The following is a 24,105-nucleotide window of genomic DNA, read 5'->3' on the forward strand; positions in this document are numbered from 1 at the left end:
TAACAAAGAAAAGACACAAGCTAAACTAAACCTATTGCTCAATTTCCTCAAACTGCTCATGTTCCTCTTTAACGTATAACAGAATAGCAGAAACTTTGAAAATAATACTTTCTAGAATGCAAAGTATAGACTACGCCTCATATTTAAAAAGCGTTGCGATACGCCTTTATAATATATACCTTTTCAACTGATCAGCCATCATAAACAATAAGACAAGCTACAATCTATACTGCACTGTTTTATAAGTGACACAAAAAATATGACTTAGCTGTCAAAATCTGCTTTCTATTTATAGAAAAATAAAAACATTTAGAATTCGATTTGTTTAGATGATTACTTAGAAGACACAGATCTTCAGCCTCGAGTTGATATCACTGTTCCATTCCAGTACCTGTATATAATAATACATGAATACATCGTCTGTTTTACCTGTTCACCAGACTTGACCAGGTGGAGTGTCTGACCATCTGTTTTATACTCTGAAATGGCACGTAACTGTCCTCCTATCACACTTACAATTAAGTGGTCAAGCACACAGACAAATCATTTTAGAGAAAAAAAAGGACTTCTGCTTACGCAATAAACATTTCAAAACATCCTCCACTTCTTATTCTACACAGACAGAACCGTAAACATGATCACATGAAAGCTGAATATGTATTTCTGTGCACATTCAGCTGTTAATGATGAATGGTTTTATCATGTAATAGATGTGAACTCTTGCGCTGACAGCTGTGTGTCTCTGTTACCACTGTTTGCAATATTTATGAATGAACCAAAATGTCTGCAAATTAAAATAAAAAGGTAGTAAAGAGAATAGGGCACAAAGTGTGAGAAGACTAACATTAGTCACTGTGCTGAAAAAAAAGTGTCACTTTCACTCCTTATCGCAATGGTTACCCCAAAACATTAAACATTAACAAGTCTCCTTCTTCATTCTCCTGCTCAAAACACAAAAATAAGAAAAGGTCCACATTTACTCTCTCAGTGCAAAGCCATTACCATTTTACAATTTCAAATAGAATATTCGACATCTGTTTTGTCTTAAATCATTCAAATTTGAACAAGTTTGCAAAAACACTGAACATTTATTTAGTCATTAAATTGACCCTTTTTATATTCCCTGGTTTATCAGAAGTGAAAGCCATAATGGGTGAACTTCTATGGTGGGGAAAAGAGGACTAGTGAGGATAGTACATAAAAAAGGGTTAAAGGAGTGTTAGGTAACAGTGTTATTACACATTTAAGTACTGAATAATATTAATGAACTACATGTGCTTAATATATGGTAAGGGTTAGGGTTAGGGTTATTTTCATGTAATTATGCATAATTAATTATTATTATAATAGTAAGTATATGTAACGTGTAACAAGAACAACTTAAAATAAAGTGTTACCGATAAAACTCCTTAAAACAAAACCCTTAAAAAAATTCAAATAATAGCAAGGTATGATAATAAATAATAATGTTCTAAATATAAAACTAATTATTTAAACAACTTAAATATGTTGGAAATGCACATGACTACAAATCCTTGTTAGGTCAGAATGTTATGAAAAAAGAAATTATAAAAGACATTTATATACATGTATACATATACTTTATCGACACATGTGTTTAAGTCTTGGCCACAAAAAAGTTATTGAGCATTTCCAATAATAACAATAATAATAATAATTATAGCTGCAAGCAGCAATTACGGGGCCAAGCACTCCAGCGGAAAGTTTAGGAGCTAAGCATGGCATGGAGCATCACACGAAGTGCAACAATAAGCAATTAAAGCAATTTTCAGATGAATGTAATTGAAATGGCTGAAAAATCATAAATACAACCACTAGTAATAAGATTAAATGGCTTATTACTTTTGACCAATAGGTGGCGCTGTAATCAAACCATTTTAGCGTGTTCTGTGAGAGATGACAATGGCACACAAAGTTTGGTGTCAATATGCCAAAGCATAGCAGAGACACAGGCTGAAGTGTCATTTTGGCATGATATCTCAAATTCTCGCTGTGTTATGCGAAAACGTTTTTTTCTATCGACACAAAATCCATAACTTTGTGTCAGCACAGCACATAAATCAAAATGGCGGACCGGAAGTTCAGTTTAATCTGGCATATTTGGTATCTATGTTGTCGGCATAAGCCAGGGAATATTTTGAGACCAGTTTCATTCCAATAGGCTGATACATTAAAAAGTTATTATCATTTGTAAAAGTGTAATTATTCATGGTTAATGAATGGTTTATTACTCTTGACGAATAGGTGGTGCTGTTACCAAATTTATGTGGCATGGTCAGATTGAGGTGGTGATGACACATACAAAGTGTGGTGCAAATATGTCAAAGCTTTGCAGAGATACAGCCTCAAATGCATTTTGGCATCCTTCCAGCAAATTCATTGATGCGCTAAATGAGAACTGTTTCGAAATGGCTGACATGGGAAAATTGGATATCCTTTGACTCAACATGACTCACTGAATTGAAAGACACCAGTTGTGTGATTTTTGGCCAAACCGTTCAGAAGTTATATACCAAAATATGAATTTTTCATATCTCCTGACCACTAGGTGGCACTGCGTCGAAACACAGCAGGTAGTCTCAGGTCATGGTTATTATAACACACACCAAGTTTGGTCTCAATACGGCAAACCGTTGCCGATATACAACCTCACGTGCACTGTTGCGTGCTTTTCGTCAAATTTGATTAAGTGTTATTCGAGAACAGTTGGACGAATCAACTTGAATTCCATAACTTTTTGCCAGCATGCTCTGAAGATGATCTGAGCCAATTTTCGTGAAAATCAGACTAACATTAATGCACATTAATGAACATAAGGACAATGTCCAAATGTAAATGAGCCAGATATAGCCATACAGACTTATTTTCATCTGGAGTCCCTGGCAGGTTGTTATTAAAAAATCGGACTAACCGTCTAAGACGAGTTCAAAAAAGTAGGTTCTGCGAAAAATTGAAAATAGCTAAAAAACTTAACCTTGCGATTTTTGAATTTTGGATTTCATTCGACTTGGCATGAGCCAATGATTCATAAGAAAAAATTGTTTAAATTTTCTGACTTACGGTTCAGAAGTTATTAGCATAAAGTTATTAGCATAAAATTATTGACATTTTGGACATGTGGTGGCGCTAGAGAGTTGGAGTTAGAGACTTCAAATTTGTTATAGTTAATGTTTGGACTGTCCTCAGTGTGCCAATTCTCACAACTTTCCCGCCAGTGGTTCTTTGGGCTGCCATAGACTTGCGGCGGAAGAAAAAGGAAGAATAATAAACATAGCTGCAAGCAGCAATTACGGGGCCAAGCACTCCAGCGGCAATTTTAGTAGCTAAGCATGGCATGGAAGACCGTACCAAATGCAACAGTGAGCAATTACAGCAATATTAGAATGATTGTAATTGAAATGGCTGAAAAATCATAAATACAACCACTAGTAATAAGATTAAATGGCCTATCACCTTTGACCAACAGGTGTCGCTGTAATCAAATCATTTTGGTGTGTTCTGTGTGAGATGACAATAACACACAAAAAGTTTAGTATCAATATGCTAAAGCATTGCAGAGATACAGCCTGAAGTGTCATTTTGGCATAATGCCTATAATTCGTCGTGGTGGTATGCAAAAACCGTTTTGTCTATCATCACAAAATCTACAAATTTGTTTCAGGACAGTCTGAAGATCATCTGATTCGAATTTGGTGGAAATCGGACTAACGGTTGATGAGAAGTTCGAAAAAGTAGGTTTACAACATAAATCAAAATGGCGGACCGGAAGTTCAGCTTAATCTGGCATATTTGGTATCCATGTTGTCAGCATAAGGCAGGGAATATTTTGAGACCAGTTTCATTTCAATAGGCTAATGCAATAAAAAGTTATTAGCATTTTTTAAAGTGTTATTATTCATGGTTAATGAATGGTTTATTACTCTTGACGAATAGGTGGCGCTGTTAGCAAATTTATGTGGCATGGTCAGTGTGAGGTGGTGAAGACACATACAAAGTTTGGTGCAAATATGTCAAAGCGTTGCAGAGATACAGCCTCAAATGCATGTTGGCACCCTTCCAGCAAATTCGTTGATGCGCTAAATGAGAACTGTTTCGTATATTGACACGAAATCCATAACTTTTTGCCAGCATGGTATGAAGATAATTCATGTCAAATTTGGTGAAAATCAGACAAACGGTCTAGGAGGAGTTCGAAAAAGTAGGTTTTCAGCATTAAGCAAAATGGCGGACAGGAAGTATGGCCAATTTTCACATAATTGGTATCAATGCTCTCGGCATGACTCACAGAATATAGGAAGACCATTTTAATTTCAATAGTCCAATTTATTCAAAAGTTATTAGCATTTTTGTGATATTTCATTATAACTCTTGACCACAAGGTGGCCCTGCCACCAAACTTTTTGAGTACTTTCAGGGCATGGAGGCTAATATTTTTATAATTATTTTCATAATGATACGATGCTGCGTTCAAAAAATACAGCATTTTAAAACATAATTCAAAATGGCCGACGCCTAAAATGGCCGACACGGCAAAGTTGGATATCATTCGACTCGACATGACTTACTGAATCTAAAGAGACCAGTTGTGTGATTTTTGACCAAACCATTCAGATGTTATAAGCCAAAATATGTATTTTTCATATCTCCTGACAACTAGGTGGCGCTGTGTCAAAACAGGTCATCAGTCTCAGGTCATGCTTACTATAACACACACCAAGTTTGGTCTCAATATGCCAAACCGTTGCTGAGATATAGCCTCACGTGCATTTTTGCGTACTTTTCGTCAAATTTGATTAAGTGTTATTCGAGAACAGTTGGACGAATCAACTTGAATTCCATAACTTTTTGCCAGCATGCTCTGAAGATGATCTGAGCCAATTTTCGTGAAAATCAGACTAACATTAATGCACATTAATGAACATAAGGACAATGTCCAAATGTAAATGAGCCAGATATAGCCATACAGACTTATTTTCATCTGGAGTCCCTGGCAGGTTGTTATTATAAAACTGTAAAAAACATTGCATACATACACATTAAAAACATAAACAGATCACATAGACACAGTCAACATCAAACAAGCACAAATAATGTCACATAGAATATATCAACCTGTGAGTAAATAACTACACTACTACAGATTATGACAACATATTTGATTGTCCAGCAACCACTGTTTTATAGTCTTTGAAAAGGTGGTGAGAGAGGTCATGTTTCTTTCTTACTTCTGTAGGTATTGTGTTCCAGGTATGTGCTGCATGGTAGGAAAAGGCTGACTGTCCAAAGTAACTTTTCCTATATGATATTTTACAATCACCTCTAGAAGTCGCTCTGGTGGATGCGTTAAGATTTTGTTTAACAAATTCATTGAGTGGAGGGGGGGCTAAACCATGGAACATTTTATACACAAGCAAGATATCAGCAAATTTGACCATATTTTCCCAGTTTAAAAAACCATGTTTCTTTAAAATATTACAATGATGAAAAGAATTTGACTTATTATCCATTGTTTTCAAAGCCCGTTTATAAACTGTTTCTACTGACTGTGATGCAGTCCTTTCTGTCTGCGTCCAGCTAGTCATACAGTAGTTCATATGTGACAATATCATGGCATCGATGTACAACTTTGAGGCCTCTGTAGTCAAATTACTTCTAATATGCCTAAAATTTATCAAGTTAAATTTAATTCTGTTTACAACTTTTTTAACTTGTGATTTAAATGTCAGTTGTGTGTCTGGTATTATACCTAAATATTTAAACTCCTGTACAACTGACAGTGTTCTTCCTGCTACAGTAACTTCTGGATCGGGATCTTTATTTGCCGATTTTGAAAAGAACATGCATACAGATTTACTGGTATTAAGATGTAAACAAGAGTTTGTTAGCCAATTAGAAATATTAACCATAGTAGCTGATAGTTCCTTGGCAGCTTGCCTCTTGTTTTTGCATGTACATATATAACCGTATCATCAGCGTACATCTGACAAGTTACTGCAGAAGGACTAACTTCAGGTGGATCATTAATATACTGGCAGAACAACAGAGGACCCAAAGTTGAACCTTGCGGTACCCCCAAGTCATTATCAGTTCATTGGGAAGTTTTATGGCCTATGCGAACACATTGTATTCTATCTAAAAGGTATGATTGTATCCATTTGATGACACTGGATGAAAAATTAAACTTTGATAACTTTGTTATTAAAATCTCACGATCTACTGTTTCAAAAGCTTTTTTCAAATCAAGGAAGACCGCCCAAACTACACCTCCTTGGTCAAGTTTAGACTTTATATTTTCCAAAAGAAAAAAATTAGCTGTTTCAGTGGAATGATGTTTCCTAAAGCCAAATTGCATTGGATGTAATGTAAAAGATGTAGCATTTAAATGAAATGTTATCTGTTCAGAGATCAATTTTTCTGCAATTTTTGATACTGATGGAAGAATACTGATGGGTCTATAATTACTAATAGTCATATGATCACCTGATTTATAAACTGTTGTAATTCAAGTAGTTTTCCAAGCACTTGGAAAAACTCCATCAATGATAGATTAATAATATTTAATGATACATTAAATAATAAATAAAGATTAATAATTTTTGTAATAGGAGGAATGAGTGCCTCCTTATGAGTTTTAATAAATATTGTGTCCATTCCGTAAACATCTTTTGCCCTTGAACAATTTAAGGAGGAAATAATCATACACACTTTGGAATTAGTCACTTCTCTAAAAGTTAAAATGGGATCATTAGTATTCAGAGGAGCGATAGAATAGTTCAATCCCGGGGAATTGTGAGTCAAAGTTTTTATAGAATCAATGAAATAATTATTAAATGCTATGGCCACTCTACTTGGATCATCGATCACATTTCCATCTATATTTAATTTGATTTTTTTATTAATGGTTTTATATTTCCCGGTTAATTTATTCAAATTCCACCAGATTTCTTTACTTTTCCCTTTTGTTTCACTTATAGCATTAATAAAAAAATGTTGCTTTAGCCTTTTTGAGCTCTTTTACAACCTTATTTCTCAGTGTGGTAAATAGACGCTTCTCATGATCCACTTTGTTCCTGAGAACCATCTTAAGAGCTTGGTCCCTTTGTTTCATGAGTGACCTTATGTTTTCATTTAACCACGGTAGATAATTTTTTTTGCCTGTCTAGGACGAACCGTCTAGGACGAGTTTGAAAAAGTAGGTTTTACGAACAATAAAATATAGCAAAAAAAACTAAACCTTGCGATTTTTGAATTTTGGTGTTCATTCGACTTGGCATAAGCCAAGGATTTAGAGGGAAAAGAATTGTACTCTTGTGGCTTGCGGTTCAAAAGTTATTAGCATATAAACTTTTAATCTTTGGACAAGTGGTGGCGCTAGAGAGTTGGATATTGTCCTCTATCAGTGTGCCAAATTGCACAACTTTCCCGCAAGCGGTTCTGTGGGCTGCCATAGACTTGCGGCGGAAGAAGAAGCAGAATAACAATACGAATCCTAACGGATACAATAGGTGCCTACGCACCTTCGGTGCTTGTCCCCTAATAATAGTCAATAACTAGAACTCACCACCAGAGGTCGCCAAGGCTTTTCATTAAGTTTGATTTTTAAATTTAAATTGTGTTTTTAATATAATATTTATATATTGTCTGTAATATACTGCATGGTAAAGCCAGACACCTTTGTGTATGTGTGTGTTTGTGTGTGTCAACGCCTTTAAAAATGTTGGTGAAATGTATTTCTTTGATAACCATGTTTTTAGTATCTTCGTATTTTATATAATCTGTGTCTTCACGAGATTAAATCAGGGGAAATGTTCCCACAGTGATCTGCACAGGTGATTGTCACACCGCTTAACTAAATATTCCCCAGAGAGCAAGCCATGTTCCTGCCAGGAACAGAGGATCCATTCTTCTGCTCTGTCTGTGTGCTGTGTTTTCAGAGCAAGACAATACAAAATCTGCTTCTACAAGTGCTCAAGGGCATGAACACAAGTCACTCTGTAAAAAGATCCCTGTTTCTTTTAAATACTATATTCCTCTATTTAAGAACTTTGTAGAAATATGACATTCATATTCACACTTAAAATGCATTTGAAATAGACTTAGGCCCTACATAAGAAATATAAACAGGTTCCTAATGAAAATTAAATAAATCTGCTGAATTATGATTCCTGTGATGAAAGAAGAGAGCTAGAGATGAAGCAAAAGCTTTCCATGTACACTGCAATTTATGAGATTAGTTCATGAAATATATAACTTGGTATATGCTTGTTATGCTACTGCTGAACAGCATCTAGAAATTAAAGTATATCTGACATGATCATCTTCTATAAAAACTAAATGGACTGAAGAAGAGAAATAAAATAATACTGGCTGCTTGAATTTTTAAAAAGCTGTACATAAACATAAATTTATATATATATTAGATATGTTTTACAAGAAAAACTACTTTAGTTTTTCCACTTCAGAATGTTTAGTTTACATTAGTTTTACAAGCTGTTTTTGAGCAAATATTCCATAAATAGTTTCTAGATTATTTTTGTCTGTGTGTGTGTACACATTAGAGGAGGACAGTTTTGATAAACGTGCATTGTGCATGGATATTTGGAGGACAGTGACTGCAGTTGGTATAGCTTGAGTGAGTTTGGACATGTTTTAAATACAAATATTTTTTGATATTGTAGTATTGTATCATTGGATGAAGTCAAAGTAATTCACTTATCTGAATAGAGCTAAAGCTCCCTGTCTGCAAACTAAACTAAACTAAACTAAACTACTGTATAGAAGGGGTTCTTACCGCTTGAGAGAAGGACCAGGACCGCATGGCACCGTTGCTGTACCTGCTGAAGAGATGACAACAGATTTAATATAGGAACAGGACCAGCACAATAAGCTATGCCTGAAGCTAAAGCAATAATACTGTAATAATATAATATTACAGAAAATAATAGTATTGAAACAGGGTGTTACATAAAGTGGAAAATCACTTGGTGTATGAAATTCATTTGCACAGATGAACTCCAAGGGCTTAAAATACATCAAATGTCAATCTTATAATTCTAGAAATTTGATTGTCTCCACTGTTATTGTATTTAGAGATTGATGCATTTTGCAAGCCTTTTCAAAATGTTTACAGCTTTTACATAGGTTAAATATAATGCAAACCAATGAAAGCCAACAGTACTAAATGGGTGCATCATTAGAAAGACTGATGATTGATGATAAAATGATAATTTTAGTGGCACCAATTTAGTTTCCAACACTTGCACTGGACAGGCACTGAGCCCCTGACCAATATTGCCACATGAGTTATTTTACAGTCAAGTTAATATTTTTGTGGCAGACTTAGAGTCAAGTTATTTCCAATTAGTGAAAACATAAAAAAATGCATCTGATTGATGTTTTTGTTAATTTTTTAGGATAGTCTGCTCCTTGCATTCTGTTCCTTTGCATTGCCTCCACAAACAAGTGCCTAAAACGTTTTCTATTAACTTTAAATTTGAATTTATATTTGTATCTAATTATTTTGTTATTTAACTATATTTATATGTAAATAATTACTGTTGTACACTGAGGGAAAACAATTATAAGAGTAAAGGCTGCAGATTTAGTCATCTCTATATTGTCCCACGACATGCGACCAACAGTGTTTATATCAGTCCTATCCCAGTACCGATTCACACTATTTCTTGCTACTAATATACACAAAGGAGCAGCAAGTCCACAGAGCATCTCGCATCCTAACAGGGAAAATAAATTTCTGATAACTGAGCATAAACTATCTGTGCTTTTGTGTTGGCTGAGAGTGAATGTGCACTGCTCTATGGACGCGGTTAAGTTCTGCACCCACCTGTTGATGAATGCATTGTTGATGGTCCAGTCAGGATCCTGTGGCAGGACAGAGAACAGTTAATACATGCTTCAGCATGGGCAAGACCACTGTGCTCTGTGCTCCACTTCAACGTTTCATATTTCATTCAGTTTTTTCTTGAACAATGAGTTCATGTAGAAGTGGATGGGCACCCTGATGGTGATTCTATGTCAAAAGCTACAGTTTACGGATGATTGTATACATCAGATAAAAAAAAGAGTTAAGACAAAAGATATGGTCAGACAACAGTGTTTAAGCTAAAAGTGTTATATTCCCATGCATCAGTCAAAAAACACAATAATATTCATGCATAATATAATTAGTGCTGTCAAACAATTAATCACAATTGATCGCATCCAAAATAAAAGTTTTGTTCACATAATATATATGTGTGTGTACTGTGTACATTTATTATGTATATATAAATACACACACATGCATGTATACATTTTAAAAAAAGTTTATATTAAATATATTTACATATAATATAAATTATATAAATATAGACATGTAAATACATGTACATGTATAAACACATAATAAATATACACAGTACACACACATCATGTAAAGAAATATGTTTATTTTGGATGCGGTTAATGACAGCACTAAATATAACATAATATGAGTAAATTTACATTCCACACAAAGCCAGTGCCTATTGCTTATTTGTTACTTTACTCAGCAGGGATCAATGCATTTCTTCAATAAAGTACATTTCACTGAGCAACAAGCAGATTTCAGATTTTGTGAGGGCAAAGCAACTAATATGGGAAGATTGAAGAGCTCAGTATGAATGTAAGTGAAATGATTAGGTTAAGCTGGAATGATAGATTTAGGCAGAACACAGAAACAGTAAGAAAGATTTTAAAACCTTTACGTTAAAAGAAAGGAAAAGAGAATAATAGAAAACTACTCCCTAGCTTAGTGAAGTCATTCATAGTGTTTGAATCTCACAATTGACACTAGGTTTAAAAATACAACGCTGTAAATCTCCCTTAAGAAGGAACATTACTGGCAATTGTTAATTTCGTTCTGAAGTTGTTTTACTTCTTTATTTATCATAAAATGTACCATAAGTTGTACCATGCTACATGATCCTTACTGTATGTTTAAGATGAGTACATCTTGGACAAACGTCTGCTGCGTGTTATGTCATAAACATGATTTCATAAACATCTAAGCTACAATTTTTCCATGTGTGTCACTGCAAACAAATCAGCAACTTTCTGTTGGTCCTCTTTTCTACAGAGTTTTTAAATCTGTAGTCAGTGGCAAAATATTACCATTTATTAACTTGCATCTGCATCTTTTTTAATGAAGACAACCAGACGATTCAGTGAAGACAATACAAAAACATGTGGAACAGCAGCTTTAATGGAAAGAAGCAACTAATGTGGTACAAAAGAGTTAATGCTTAGACCAATAGTTCATATGAAATGCAAAATACTGATATTAAAACCCAGCATTCAGTGAAAACAACATTCCAGCTGATGTCAGAGCTTAACTGTTGAAAATTACTGATTTATACAGTGCTCAATCTTATTGGTAATATTTGTTTCCATTTATCTGGCAGTGGGAAACATCACTGGTCCAGAGCCTACTGTATGAAACTGTTAGCATGATTCCTCAGTCAAAAATTATTTGAGATCAGCAATGGCTAAAAAGCATAGATTTTACAGTGACAAGCTAAGAAAACTGCAATTATGTATTTACCTTTACCTTATTATTTTCCTTATTTTGTGGAACGATGTTTTGAACAGCATCTGAGCTGTTCTTTTTAATAACTCTAAAATGAAATTTATGGTACAGAAAATGTAAGTTTGGACAACCTGCAAAGCATAAACACCACAGATCTGGAACAACACAGGGTGTGTAAATGATCTCAGAATTCCTGTTTGAGTAAACTATACCTTTGATAAGAAAAAAAAAAATAATAAAATAAGGGGGAAAAAATGCAGAAAGCATTTGGAAAAATATTCCTATCGATATACCCGTGTAATGAACCACAAATTTAATGCACAGTACCACAAAAGTAAAAGATCAAAAACAGATTTTTCCTTTGGTGTAAAAAAAAACTAACTTACTCAAAAGCCATACTCTTAACACACAAATGTCACCATGATGAAACTGGTATAAACCTTGAAAAAAAGTTTGCTGAACCCTGCAATCACATCTATTGAAGGTTTTACATCCAGAGCAAAAGACAAGAGAAACAACAGGATGCATTTGTTTCTCTAATTAGAAATTAGTTGACTAAACTGTTTGGAAAGACATGGGGTTTAGTAAGGAATGAGAAAAATGACTGGATTTCTAAAAAAAAAAAATAATTATACCAGATTTTTTTTTTTTAACTATGCACTACTGTTCCATGAATGCTTTGAAATTCAAGCATTACACTGTGGAAATAGCTGAGGTAGATATACATTTTCAAGTGGCTTAATATGCAAATTAATACTGTGGTGTACTAGTCATTATTTCTGAAAAGACAACGGAGTTAAGCAGAGATAATGTATCTCATTTTTGCCCACATGTGTTTCCAAACATACATTTCTGGGGTTAAATTCTAGTCATTTTAGACACATTCTAGACAATCTAGTAAAGTGGTAATGTAGAGGTGCAAAGAAATACCCCAAGAAAAGGAAAGTGGAAGCATGAAAAGTACATGAGAAAAGAGTCGCCGCACACAGCTGGACAAAGGGTGAAGGCAAGCTGACATTAGTGAGTCAGTAGCTTAAGCCGTGTGATCCAACTGACCAGTAGCGAGGGCTCCGCGGGGGGCCGTTTCGGGGTGGATGTCATGGGGGTCTTTTTGATAAAGTCCTCTTGATAAGGAATGGTGGCACTGTTGTGTAGATCCGCATTGACAAGGAGTCGGCTGTTCCTCGAGTAGTCGATCCCATAAGCAGGTGTTTCGGCTGTGAACTTGTTAGACGAGCCGGGGCCCGGGGCCTCCTCAGCGATAGTTGGTATGCGTTCGTTGCTTAGGTATCTGTACAGAAGATCTTCACCTAGACCACAAGATTAAAAGATGCATGTAATTACAGATGTTTTCAAATCCCTAGAACAAATTTCCCAGCAATCATATGGTAAGTAAAAATGGGCTGTTGAAATTATGGTTAAGCATTACCAAAGTAATTCCTGTGAGTGGAGTTATATATACACTACCATTTCAAAATTTGGAGGCCTGTAATAGTTTTTACATATTTGAAGGTCACTGAAATTCAATGATCCTTTAGAAATTATTCTAATATGAGGATTCATTATCAAAGTTGGAAACAGTTCTGCTGCTTAATATTTTTTCAGAACATGTGATACTTTTTTAGGTTACTTTGATGAAGAAAAAAAAAAAAAAGCTATGTTTTTAAAATATACATATTTTGTAATAACAATATACACTACTGGTCAGTAATTTGGGGTCAGTATTTTTTTTTCTTTCTTCTTTTTAAATAAAATCAATACTTTTATTCAGCAAGGATGCTAAATTGATAAAAAGTGATAGTAAAGAAAATATATTATTAGAATATATATTATTAGAATTTTTTTTTTTTTTTGAATAAATGCAGTTCTTTTTAACCTTTTATTGATCAAATATATTAGACAGCAGAACTGTTTCCAACACTCATAATAAATCAGAATATTAGAATGATTTCTAAATGATCATGTGATAGACTGGATGTTACATGTGACACTGAAGGCTGGAGTAATGATGCTGAAAATTCAGCTTTGCATCACAGGAATAAATAATTTTTTTTAAAGTATATTCAAATAGAAAACTATTATTTTAAGTTGTAATAATATTTCACAATATTACTGTTTTTTCTGTATTTTTAATCAAATAAATGCAGGCTTGATGAGCAGAAGAAATTTCTTTCAAAAATATTAAAAATAGTAATGTTTCCAAACTTTTGGTCTGTACTGTATTGTCAAATGTAATATACTGTATGGTTATTTAAAGCTGAATTACTGAATTTTCAGTGTTTTTCAGAAATCATTCTAATATGAAATTGATTAACTGAAAATTCAAAAGAAAAGCATTTATTTGAAATAGGTTTTTTTGTAACAATAGAAAAGTCTTTAATGTCAGAGCTTACAGGGCTTTTAAGGCAGGGCTTAAAAAAATAAAACATTTTAATTCTGGTTCATTCCGAGCAGAATCAATATTTTAACATTTCTGTTTCTTCTGGATTATTTCCGTTCTGAAACTGGTTTGAGTAGAAACGGACACATTGTTTTCATTCAGATCAAAGCACAAACAACGTAGAAAATGTATCCGCGTGGCGCAGCTGACACAGAACAACATACGCTGTTTCCGTTCCGTGGATACTCTCCAAAATGGCGCTAGGGTGAATTGTTGAATAAAGTCGTTATTTTTTTTTCTTTGGTGTACAAAAAGTATTCTCATAGCTTCGTAATATTACGTCTTAAGTCACATGGATTATTTTACAGATCTCCCTGCTACGTTTCTGGACCTTGAAAGTTACCATCTTTACAAGCTAAAAAAGACTGGAATATGACTTTGGATTTTTGGAAATAATTTTTACACATTTATGTTTGTGTATTACAATCACTGGATTGTAAGTGCAACTTTTTTACAAAAATGTTTTTTTTGTTTTTTTTTTTACAAAAACTTCATTACTTTTTGGAGGATACTGTGCTATTCTCTCCATGTGTGTCTCTGAGGCTTATGAAGTGGTTAAACTGGACTGGTGTGAATGTGTTACGTACCTTTCCGTCCCTGTGTCCAAGGCTTTGTATACAGGTCTGCCACGCTCAAACATGTATCCGAAGGCATTGACAGAGGTCGTGGTTTACCTGTGTGCACCATTCATGTAAAACAGTCAAACTCAATGTAAAAGGACAAAAAATGGTTCGATTTAAGCTACACTGCAATGATGAATGTGAATCTGAAACTTTTAAATCAGATTTGTTTCTGAAAATGACAAATGACCTTGTGATGAGGATCTTCCTCTCGGACGCATCTGTACGTTGACCTCAAGTGGTTGAACAGACAGTTTGTCATAGTCTGCAATGGTGAAGCGCCGGCGGCTCTCCAGGTCCAGGAAGGAGTTTGGGGACTCCGAGCCTTTAGGTCTGACATTAAGACTGGTATATGAGCTGTCCCGTACTTCCCTGTGGCAGAGGACAAAAGCTTATTGAATCAGCAGGAATGATTAAAAAACACAGAAACACGTTTAAAGAAATAGTTCACCCAAAGATGAAAATCTTTTAACTTTAAGCCATCGCTTCTGGCCAAAGTCTATTCCGAGTCCATATTCCTTAATGCTTCCTCCAGTGAAAAAGTCCATCCTCTGTTGTCCTCTCCCATCAAAATCCACCAACATATTTGTTTAGAGCTGTTTTGGACTGTTTTCGTGTAAAATGATGCTAGATATGTGCATATTTCATTTTAAACTAAAAAAAAAATCTATATTATGGATAGCGAACTGTCATGGTTTCATTATAATGGACTTTTCCTTTGTTTTCATCAGTTTCCTGTTGTCCTTTGTTGTAATATCCCTCCATGTATTAATTGTCATTAGTTCCCTCAGTTACCCTGTATTTAAGCTGCTCTAGTTCACTCTTCAGTTTTCGAGTACACACTGTTACACCTGTTTGTTTCTTGTTTAACAAGTTGTTATCATCTTCTGTCATCTTCAGGCCTTCTGTGACAAGGACTCATCTGAACTTAAAAAAAACTCTTAATGTTGGATCTCTTGCTTTAACAGACACAGCTTTTCACTTCACAAACTGTTAACTGATGGACTGGAGTGGTGTGGATTATTGTGACGTTTTTTTATCATTCATTTTTGCAATGGAAAAGTGAGAATCCTACAAAAAAGTACTATGTTGGTAGCATCTGACAGTCTGATAGTAACACCACTGTACTTTAATACATCCCATGAATGGAATATTTACAAGGTATTTCACTTCTACATGTCAGAAGAGAACATTCAACAGCATGGCTCCAGTCTCACCGTGGTGTGTAAGGCACTGATGGAGGTGGAGGGATGTACAGGTCCAGTATGGCTGGCTTGTCCTTCCTACTGCAGAGTTTGGCCGAATTGTCTGTCTGAATCTTACTAGGAGACGTGGAGCTCTGTAGAACACGAGGAAAACCATTTGTACTTCATTCACCTTTTCAAAACATCTCTCATTAACAATTTCACAATCTGAGAAAAAAATAAACAAAAACAAAAAAACTCATCTAAGAGTTCATCTAAAAACTTTCATCTAAGAGTTGATGAGTAATGACTGTTAGAACTGACACACCTGAGGCACGGGTGGTTTCCAGCGCATGTTTTTGAGAGGTGCTGGGGTAAATCCTGAGGTTCCTGTGGGCCTTTTCTTTAAAAGAAGCACCACACTTTTAGGGTCCTCTCTCAGCTTGGCCACCAGGTTCTTCAGCTGCCAACCCACCTGGAGCAAACAAGCACAAGCCCTTAAATACTGCCCAAAAGCATTCTCTATATACAGACACGGGTTCTTCAGATCATGCTTCCGCAGTGAACTAAATCTAAGGCAACACTGCACAAATAATTTTCATATATGATAATTCTAGAATGTATTGTGGATAAATTCATCCAAAATATCAGATGGAATGGTGAACAATTGCATTAAATATATTTAATTCAATACCAATATGTACAGATTAAGTGTAACTGAAAGCGTACAACTAATGTAACCCTGTTTAATACAAAGAAATTGTGTGAAGAAATACATACCACTGTCTGCTGATTGACTTGGATGACTTCATCTCCAGCATGGATCCTGCGTGTCATATCTGCTGGGGACTAGAGGATATATTCTATCAGTATTTGTTTTCTTGAAATATTGATGTGTCTGTCAAAACAATTTCAGCAATTTGTCCCAGCCTCCCACACTAAAAGAACAATCTCTGAAAAACTCTCTAAATCACTAAATAAATAACTCTAAATAACTAGGGAATCAACAATTATATCTTTACATATAGCACTATACAGGATTCCATGTTTATTCGTCCCAAGTGTGATTACCATAGCCGCAGCGTTAACGAATTGCTCACAAAGACTGATGAACTGAGGAGTTACCAGTGCGATTCAGTCTGATAGATCTTTCTGATGAATCTTTCATGAACTGACAGAGATCAGGCTACTGAATCAACAGAAGTCACTTAACTGCAAGTTTCACGTGCCTGCATCATTATCTCAATATTGCCATGATGCTTCTACCCTGCCATTAAAAAAGCCCAAAGAACTCTCTTTATCCATATACTGTACCTTAATGCCATGCCTTTGGTGTATCTTGAGATTAGCTAGGAAGCTTCATTTGGATTTACATTGGTGGAAACAATTCATAATTACCAATTTGGTCTAAAGCATAAGTTACATGATATTAAATTCTTATTTAATGAACTGTCACATAAAAGTTGTACTGTTGGACTGATTATGAGAATGGATATCATTAACTGCAGACTTGAGTTGATAGCTGAAACAGCCTAAAATTCAGTATAACAGCAGTGCATGTGATATACTGCTGTAATAAAAGTTTGTGATGTTTTTGTTTTATAATTGAAAAATAAACAATACAATTACGAGCAAGCGTGATGAACAAACTGTGATTAATCACCAACTGGTTTGGGGCGGATGAATCATCTCTGGACTCGTGGGAATGTAGTTCCAGAGAAGTGTTATGCAATTTTGACATCATTGTCTGAAATATCTGTTGTTAAAAACTGACTTAACCTGTTCAAAGGTTACAGGTCGGGACCCCTGGGACCACAAATACTTCATCTTTGTTATTTTAATAAAAAGAAAAAATTATACTGTAAGAATTAACATCTTCACAATCAAGATCTACTACTTATGATGGCTAACATATAGATCAGAATGCAGGCTACATCCATGTGTACAGTACAAAGACTGTACAGAATTTGAATAACTGAAAATACCATGAACCAGTCTGTTCACCTTTTTTAAGATTTATTTTTTGTTGTTTTTAGTCTCTATTTGGATGGGACAGTGAATTGACAGGAAGTGGAGTGGGAGAGAGAGGGCGTTACGATCAGAAAAGTTTCAGCACAATGGCGTTATATGTCTTGTTTGCTGCCAAGAGGCTATCGGTGCTGACACACATTCACCTTTTAATACCACACAATGCATAGTGTGCTTGAGATTCTCATGCACAGCTGACAGCAAATGTGACAAACACTAAATCTGAATATTGACAATCAGTAAGCAGTATCACAAGCAAGAAAGCTGTTTTACAAATTAACAGAAGCATCATCTTTACATGCTATTTAATATGTTTTAGATGCATTATTTAGAACTGTTCAGTCTGTAAACATAATTTAGTTTATTTAGACTGAACATGACGTGCACACAGAGGCTAAATTTAACTCAGCCATTGGCATCAAAAAGCGAAATGTGATGAATCAAAGGCTTTCGTCATTGAAGCCCTTACTCACATGTTCAGTGGTGCCAGTGATGACATGAAGCCCATCGTAGGTGGATTTTATGTACATGCCCTGAGTAATAGGAAGACAGAGAAAATAATCATGAAAACAACAGAAAAAATATATGTCTGATTCATATTCTGTGTGCTGATTTTGTCTTCTGAGTCTGACAGAGTCTGGTTTAATATAGCAGGTCTTGTAATCACTGGGGTTGTGGTCAACCAGGAACACCATCTTGGGTAATACTGGTAACCATTTTGGATAAAAATCTGCTATCAGGTTCCAAAAACCTGCTTAATCACTTTGCAGAAGTTATTTTCCCCCCTCCCAATTAAAATTTTGTCATAATTCACTCATTCGCAAGTCATTCCACACCCTTTTAACTTTCTTCATTCCATGAAGCACAAATATGTTTAAAGGAAATTCATGCAATTACAATCAATACAGACTGGAACTTGAATGGGAATGCTAATTTTATTGATCAATCAAGCATTTAAAACGTTAAATTAAAAAAATGGAAGAATATATTATGGGGTTTAAATGGCATAAGTGTTATGAGATTATTATTATTTTTTCTCTCCAGTGAAGATATCCAATATGAATATAAATAATAATTCTCACCAATCCCTCTCCTGGTTTGATGTTGGTCAGCTGAACTTCCTCCAGACATGCTGACTGGCTCATGAGAGGATCAGAGGTGGTTCTCACAGTCTGGTCACAAATACTGTTCAGTACCTTTGACTGCAATTTAGAAGAAGAGTGTTTAGAAAAATAGTGTTGGATGGATGAACAACATCTCCAAAGACATGTCTCTAGATATGTCAACAAGCAGTCATTAGAGTATTAATAGACTGTCTATTTAATATCTGCTAACAATTTATTTTGATGGTTTCCCAACCAACCTATATATTTAGTGTTTTTTTTAACTATTGGAACACCCATCATCCTCCAAAACCCACCCTTTTCCACTTTACTCTTCCAAACCACCCAATTACAGCTCGTCATTACCAACAGTAGATTGTTGGAGTATATTTCTGCTCATGCTAGCATCCCATCAGCTGAAAAAGCAATGCTATGGATAAATGTCAATAAAAACACATGCTCAAAGGTGGTGTTCCAGAGTCTAGTGGACTAACACATTGACTATACCAATAATGTAAGCACTTATTTTAATCTGATCTAATGCAATCTTTAATTTAGGCCTGGAAAAAAACAGATCAATTGGTTCTACTTAAAAATTCCATAATAATCAACAGAAGCCAAACCCATAAATGAAGTCCATCGAACCACTGGGCTTGCATAAACAAAGTGAATGCTATTTGAGCTTTAATTTAATTTCCCACTCAGTGCATGAGAACAGGAGTGTAAACAGAATGAACAGTAACATTTTGGATGAAACACTGGAGAGAGCAGCAAGTGCCCATGATTTACTTTGACTTATGAATGTGTTACTGCTAGAATTGTTTCAACATTAAACCTAGGTTGTAATCTGAAAAATCAAATGAAGTTCAGCCAGGTGGTCCTAATGCGTAGCACATTTTCTTCTCTATTGTTCAACATAACCTAATATACAAATTATCTAAATTGGTCTTGTATTGCAGACAGGCTACTACTAGACAACTTCATACTAGAAACTTCTAACAAAAAGGCTGCCTTTATTTCTGTCGTGATTGCTTGACAATAAAGAAGATAAATATTAGAACCCAACCCATTCCCGCTTTGTGTTTGTGATTTTGTCAACCCGTTATTCCTACACTTCGCGTGTCCATGCATGTAATTTCCAAACTTCCTTCACCCTGCCTAATGCCCAGTACTTGCTCACATATCTGCACTGCACAAAAGAGTTTTTATTTCCATTGCTGGGCCTATTGATAATATTCTATCACTGAAAGTGTAATACATTCTAGCCAGTAATGTATTACACATTATAAGTAATGTATTCTGAATACTTTATAATAATCTATAATTAGATTATTTTTGGCCTAAATTGTTTACTACATATATTTGTGTATGATAAAATGCATTTTGATATAAAAATACAAAGAGAAAAAAAGTACATATACACACACAGTCCTCATAAAAAAAAATAAGTGAAAGAAATAAATAACGCATGAAAAAATTGTATAAAATGAGTATTAAAAAGTAATACTGGAAAATGCAAAATACTTACAACATCCAAAATCTTCTCTTCCATGTCATAGATAGTGCAGTCCTGTGCAAGAAAGAAAGAAAAATTGCAGAACATTGAAACCTCAGATTTAGGGACGATGTATAATTACAGAGCTTGACACAACAACAGTGAATGACCTCCAGCCTGAAATAAATAGCTTTCAACCTTGAATTACATCTCCATGTCCAGTCCAAGACAAGATAATTACACAAGACATTGTGGGAGTACACCAAAGTGAGGAAGAGGAGGACATGGAAAACCAGCATCTGGTGCATTAAGGGGAAAATGGAAAGAAGGTTTCAATAAAGGCATTTTGATGTCATATATTTTAAAGGAATGTCCTAAAGATTTCATATACTGAGCTGAAATTAAAAGTACACTGAATAGGAACCAGTCCTGATCTAAAGAAGCTTAATGTTTTAAATATTCGAAGGTTGCTGGACATTTGCTATGCCAGCTTTGAAGGAACAGTTTATCCAATGATATTCAACACTTAGTACACAGACTACATCAAATATGGTGACACACATCAGCTAGAGTGCAAACCTCATTGGATTTCATGTCATGTGAGTTTGTATCACCATATTTGATGTAGATTGTATTTTCATAAAAATTTTATTGTATACTCAAAGTGACTTGGGTCTTAAGTCCAATACAATAGTTCATACATTTATAATCATATTTTGGAGCTTCACGTGACTAGGAATGAGACGGATATGTCAGAAGCACTGAATGGTTATCTAAACACTTACATTAGCCTAAAGGCCCATTTACACCAAGAATTGAGAGTTTAATAAGTATCCCAACTACCATAGACAGCCAAGACCTATGAAACCCCAGCCATGAAGTCACAATTCTACGGAATATTCCATTTCCCAAACAAGAATCTCTGCTGAGCTGTCAAAATGTCAAATTCTCATTAGAAAAACTCTTAGACCACTGTCTGAAAACACAAAAACAAGTTCTTGGAAGAAATTTGGAATGTCCACAATGTGACCGAACTGAACTCTGCCTCTGATAAATGTTAATCCGTCAATGCCAAAAAACTTCTCATATTAACTATATTAAAATATAATATTTAACCATCCAAACATCTTTGAATATTAGCCAAGAATTTGACAGGAGAAAGTATATGAGAATATATACTGTATATCAAACTAACATCCTAACACCATGCATTGCTTCAACCATCTTGAAGTATCTCTGATTATGGCAGATATGAAAGCATGTAACCACAAGCAATGAAGATAGCATGAAGGAATGCTGGAGGCCAACTTTAAAAGAGCATCCTGGCTTATTTAATGATGCTGTAAACTCAGAGCCTGTTACTGATGTCTTGGGGGTTTGCTTATTACTGTTTGAACTAAACCCCCCAAAGCAAACACTGCAATACAGCATATGGTTAGATAACTAGCTACAGTTTCCAGCTTTCCAGCTCCACTGGAAAACCCATGAGAGCTTTACAATGAACATGCATGCTCAGCGTGTCTATATTATTTAAAGGATCGGTCATTGTACTGACCTGTTGCACTGTAGTGGTCAGTTCCAGACACAAATGAATGATTTTGTTCTTGGTGGTGGTGAAATCACTGATCCCTGTCAATGGAGTTCTGCAGACAGAGGAAACAAAGGTTAAAAGACCTTACAATATTCACACTGTATAGAAGATCAAATGAATACCAGGACAGGACAACAAACTCTTTGTGAAGGGTTTTCTGATGAGGCCTACAATAGCAAAGAACTTTATTTCCATCACCGTGTGCCTGGAGTTTCTATGTCTGTGGTCATAAAAACTGCAGCTGGAATTAAACATGCTACTTTGTCAACTCCCTATGAAACCGTTAAGCACAGTCAGTTTCCATTTCTTTCTTTCTTTCCCATACAGATCAAAACAATCGCACCATGTACCTTAAGAATATATCTATTTACATGAAAGGGGAAAAACATAATCTACAAAGAATAAAGAGATACTACATTTTATTGTTCACTTGGTATCCATTTCTGTGTCATTGCACCAGGGAACTCCACACACACCGAAATCTCAATGGATTGATTAATGTTATGAATATGTTGATATGGCTCCAAGCCGCAATTTTGATTTCTCCCATTTATATATATTTACAAGTGGACAGCCTATGTTGTACAGTCTCTGGTCAACCCTTTAGGAATTGTGTAAGGATCATTTGTGTGGTTTGTGGAGTAGCTGCCTTGTTGATTTTTCAGATTTGTGAATTAAACAAAGAGTATTGGAGTATGATTTGCAAGAAAATAATTTTAGTCTTCAACTTTTCTTACTTGCCTTATAATTCCTTGTAATTATATGAGAATTTACTAGCAGTTTCTGAGTGTACATTATTTCGAAGCAAATCCTACACAAAACTTAAACAGCTTTTGTGCTCACAAAAATCTCTCCTTCATGAAAAAGATGTGGTTATCTGTGCACAGAGGGTTAGGAAAGAAAGGCGGATTGTATCTGGTTTCAACTGTCTGCCCTGTCTGGAAAAATCTAAGTGCAGTGAAATATATGACCTTACAGTGGGTTAACATCAGCTTTAAAAGTAAAAACCCCTTATAAATCATCCATGTGCAACACACCATAACCCTTTAACATGCTATACATCCCCATGAATAAAGAAGCAACAGAGACAGAAATACGCAATACAGAAATATGTAAAGAAATGATGCATAGGGATGTTTGTACCTGTCCAGCCATGCCAGGAGGCTTTTGGCTGCTCCAATAAGTTCAACCACAGAGGACAAGAATTCATTTGGGAGCTTGCTAGACGTGTTGCTTTCATACGTAGGGCTCTTCCTTCGTTCTGATGTTGCAATGTGAAGGGTGTTGGTCACAGCTCTCATCTTTACCAGCAGGTTCTTCAAGTTATCTGTCTCCACACCATAGTTCTGAGGAAGACGTAGAATTATACATTTAGTGTAAATTATTTATTACTGTAAATTAGGGCTGTGCGATTACACACACTCTGTCTGTGATGCGAAGCCTTTTTTTTCGAGCCCATGTTAACGGATCAAGGCCCGGTTCCCCGATAACGTTCACTCTTAGCGCGCTAAGAAGACATCGAAAGATATATCTTACCAAAGTTGTTTATGTTTCTAAGTGTGTTCCCCGAAGTGTCCCTTAGGAAGCTTCTTAGCACGCTGCCTCTTACGTCCGACGTTACAAGAGCGCTGTCCAAAGTCAGGGTGCTGAATTAGTTGGCATCGATTGCTCATGAATCGATTTTTCACTTTTTAGAGTTGTGACGTTCGCGAACGAAACGATTCTTTTGAACGGCTCATAAACATGAACGATGGGAGCCGAGTCGCGGCTGGAGGGGAGCCGTTCTTTCTGTCGTTCTTTTATCCTATGCGTGTTTCACACAGATGCACACAAATGAGCTCCTCCGTGAGACAGAACAGTTATAGGGGGAGGGGCGCACCCAGCGCAGGCCAACCCTTTATAGCGTTATGTTATTAGTTATTAGTTGTGCAAGTTCATTGCAGCCCACTTTGTTATTGTTCATTGACTTGAAGGGGCTGATGTCCTATTTGCAAAGTTTACAGTAGTAATAGTATGTAGTATGTAGACATTTCCATTTTATTTATTAGAATTTTATC

General features: G+C 35.3%; 1 protein-coding gene across 3 annotated transcripts in view; it reads right to left on the bottom strand.

The window, feature by feature from the left end:
- Positions 1-24,105, bottom strand: part of LOC132113052 (connector enhancer of kinase suppressor of ras 3-like) — an 84,744-nt gene that overhangs the window by 17,804 nt on the left and 42,835 nt on the right. For 2 of the 3 annotated variants that reach the window (XM_059520852.1, XM_059520854.1), the window contains exons 3-15: positions 23,192-23,394; positions 22,013-22,100; positions 20,491-20,532; positions 18,942-19,061; positions 18,333-18,392; positions 16,612-16,680; positions 16,160-16,306; positions 15,865-15,986; positions 14,838-15,019; positions 14,615-14,701; positions 12,644-12,897; positions 9,866-9,903; positions 8,813-8,858 (exon numbers count right to left, since the gene is read on the bottom strand). In XM_059520852.1, the coding sequence (XP_059376835.1) occupies positions 8,813-8,858; positions 9,866-9,903; positions 12,644-12,897; positions 14,615-14,701; positions 14,838-15,019; positions 15,865-15,986; positions 16,160-16,306; positions 16,612-16,680; positions 18,333-18,392; positions 18,942-19,061; positions 20,491-20,532; positions 22,013-22,100; positions 23,192-23,394 (1,458 nt within the window). The remainder of the gene's footprint in view (positions 1-8,812; positions 8,859-9,865; positions 9,904-12,643; positions 12,898-14,614; positions 14,702-14,837; positions 15,020-15,864; positions 15,987-16,159; positions 16,307-16,611; positions 16,681-18,332; positions 18,393-18,941; positions 19,062-20,490; positions 20,533-22,012; positions 22,101-23,191; positions 23,395-24,105) is intronic. The other variant, XM_059520853.1, reaches the window with a different exon arrangement.

Source organism: Carassius carassius, chromosome 32, assembly GCF_963082965.1.
Source record: "Carassius carassius chromosome 32, fCarCar2.1, whole genome shotgun sequence".
Classification (NCBI taxonomy): Eukaryota; Metazoa; Chordata; class Actinopteri; order Cypriniformes; family Cyprinidae; genus Carassius; species Carassius carassius.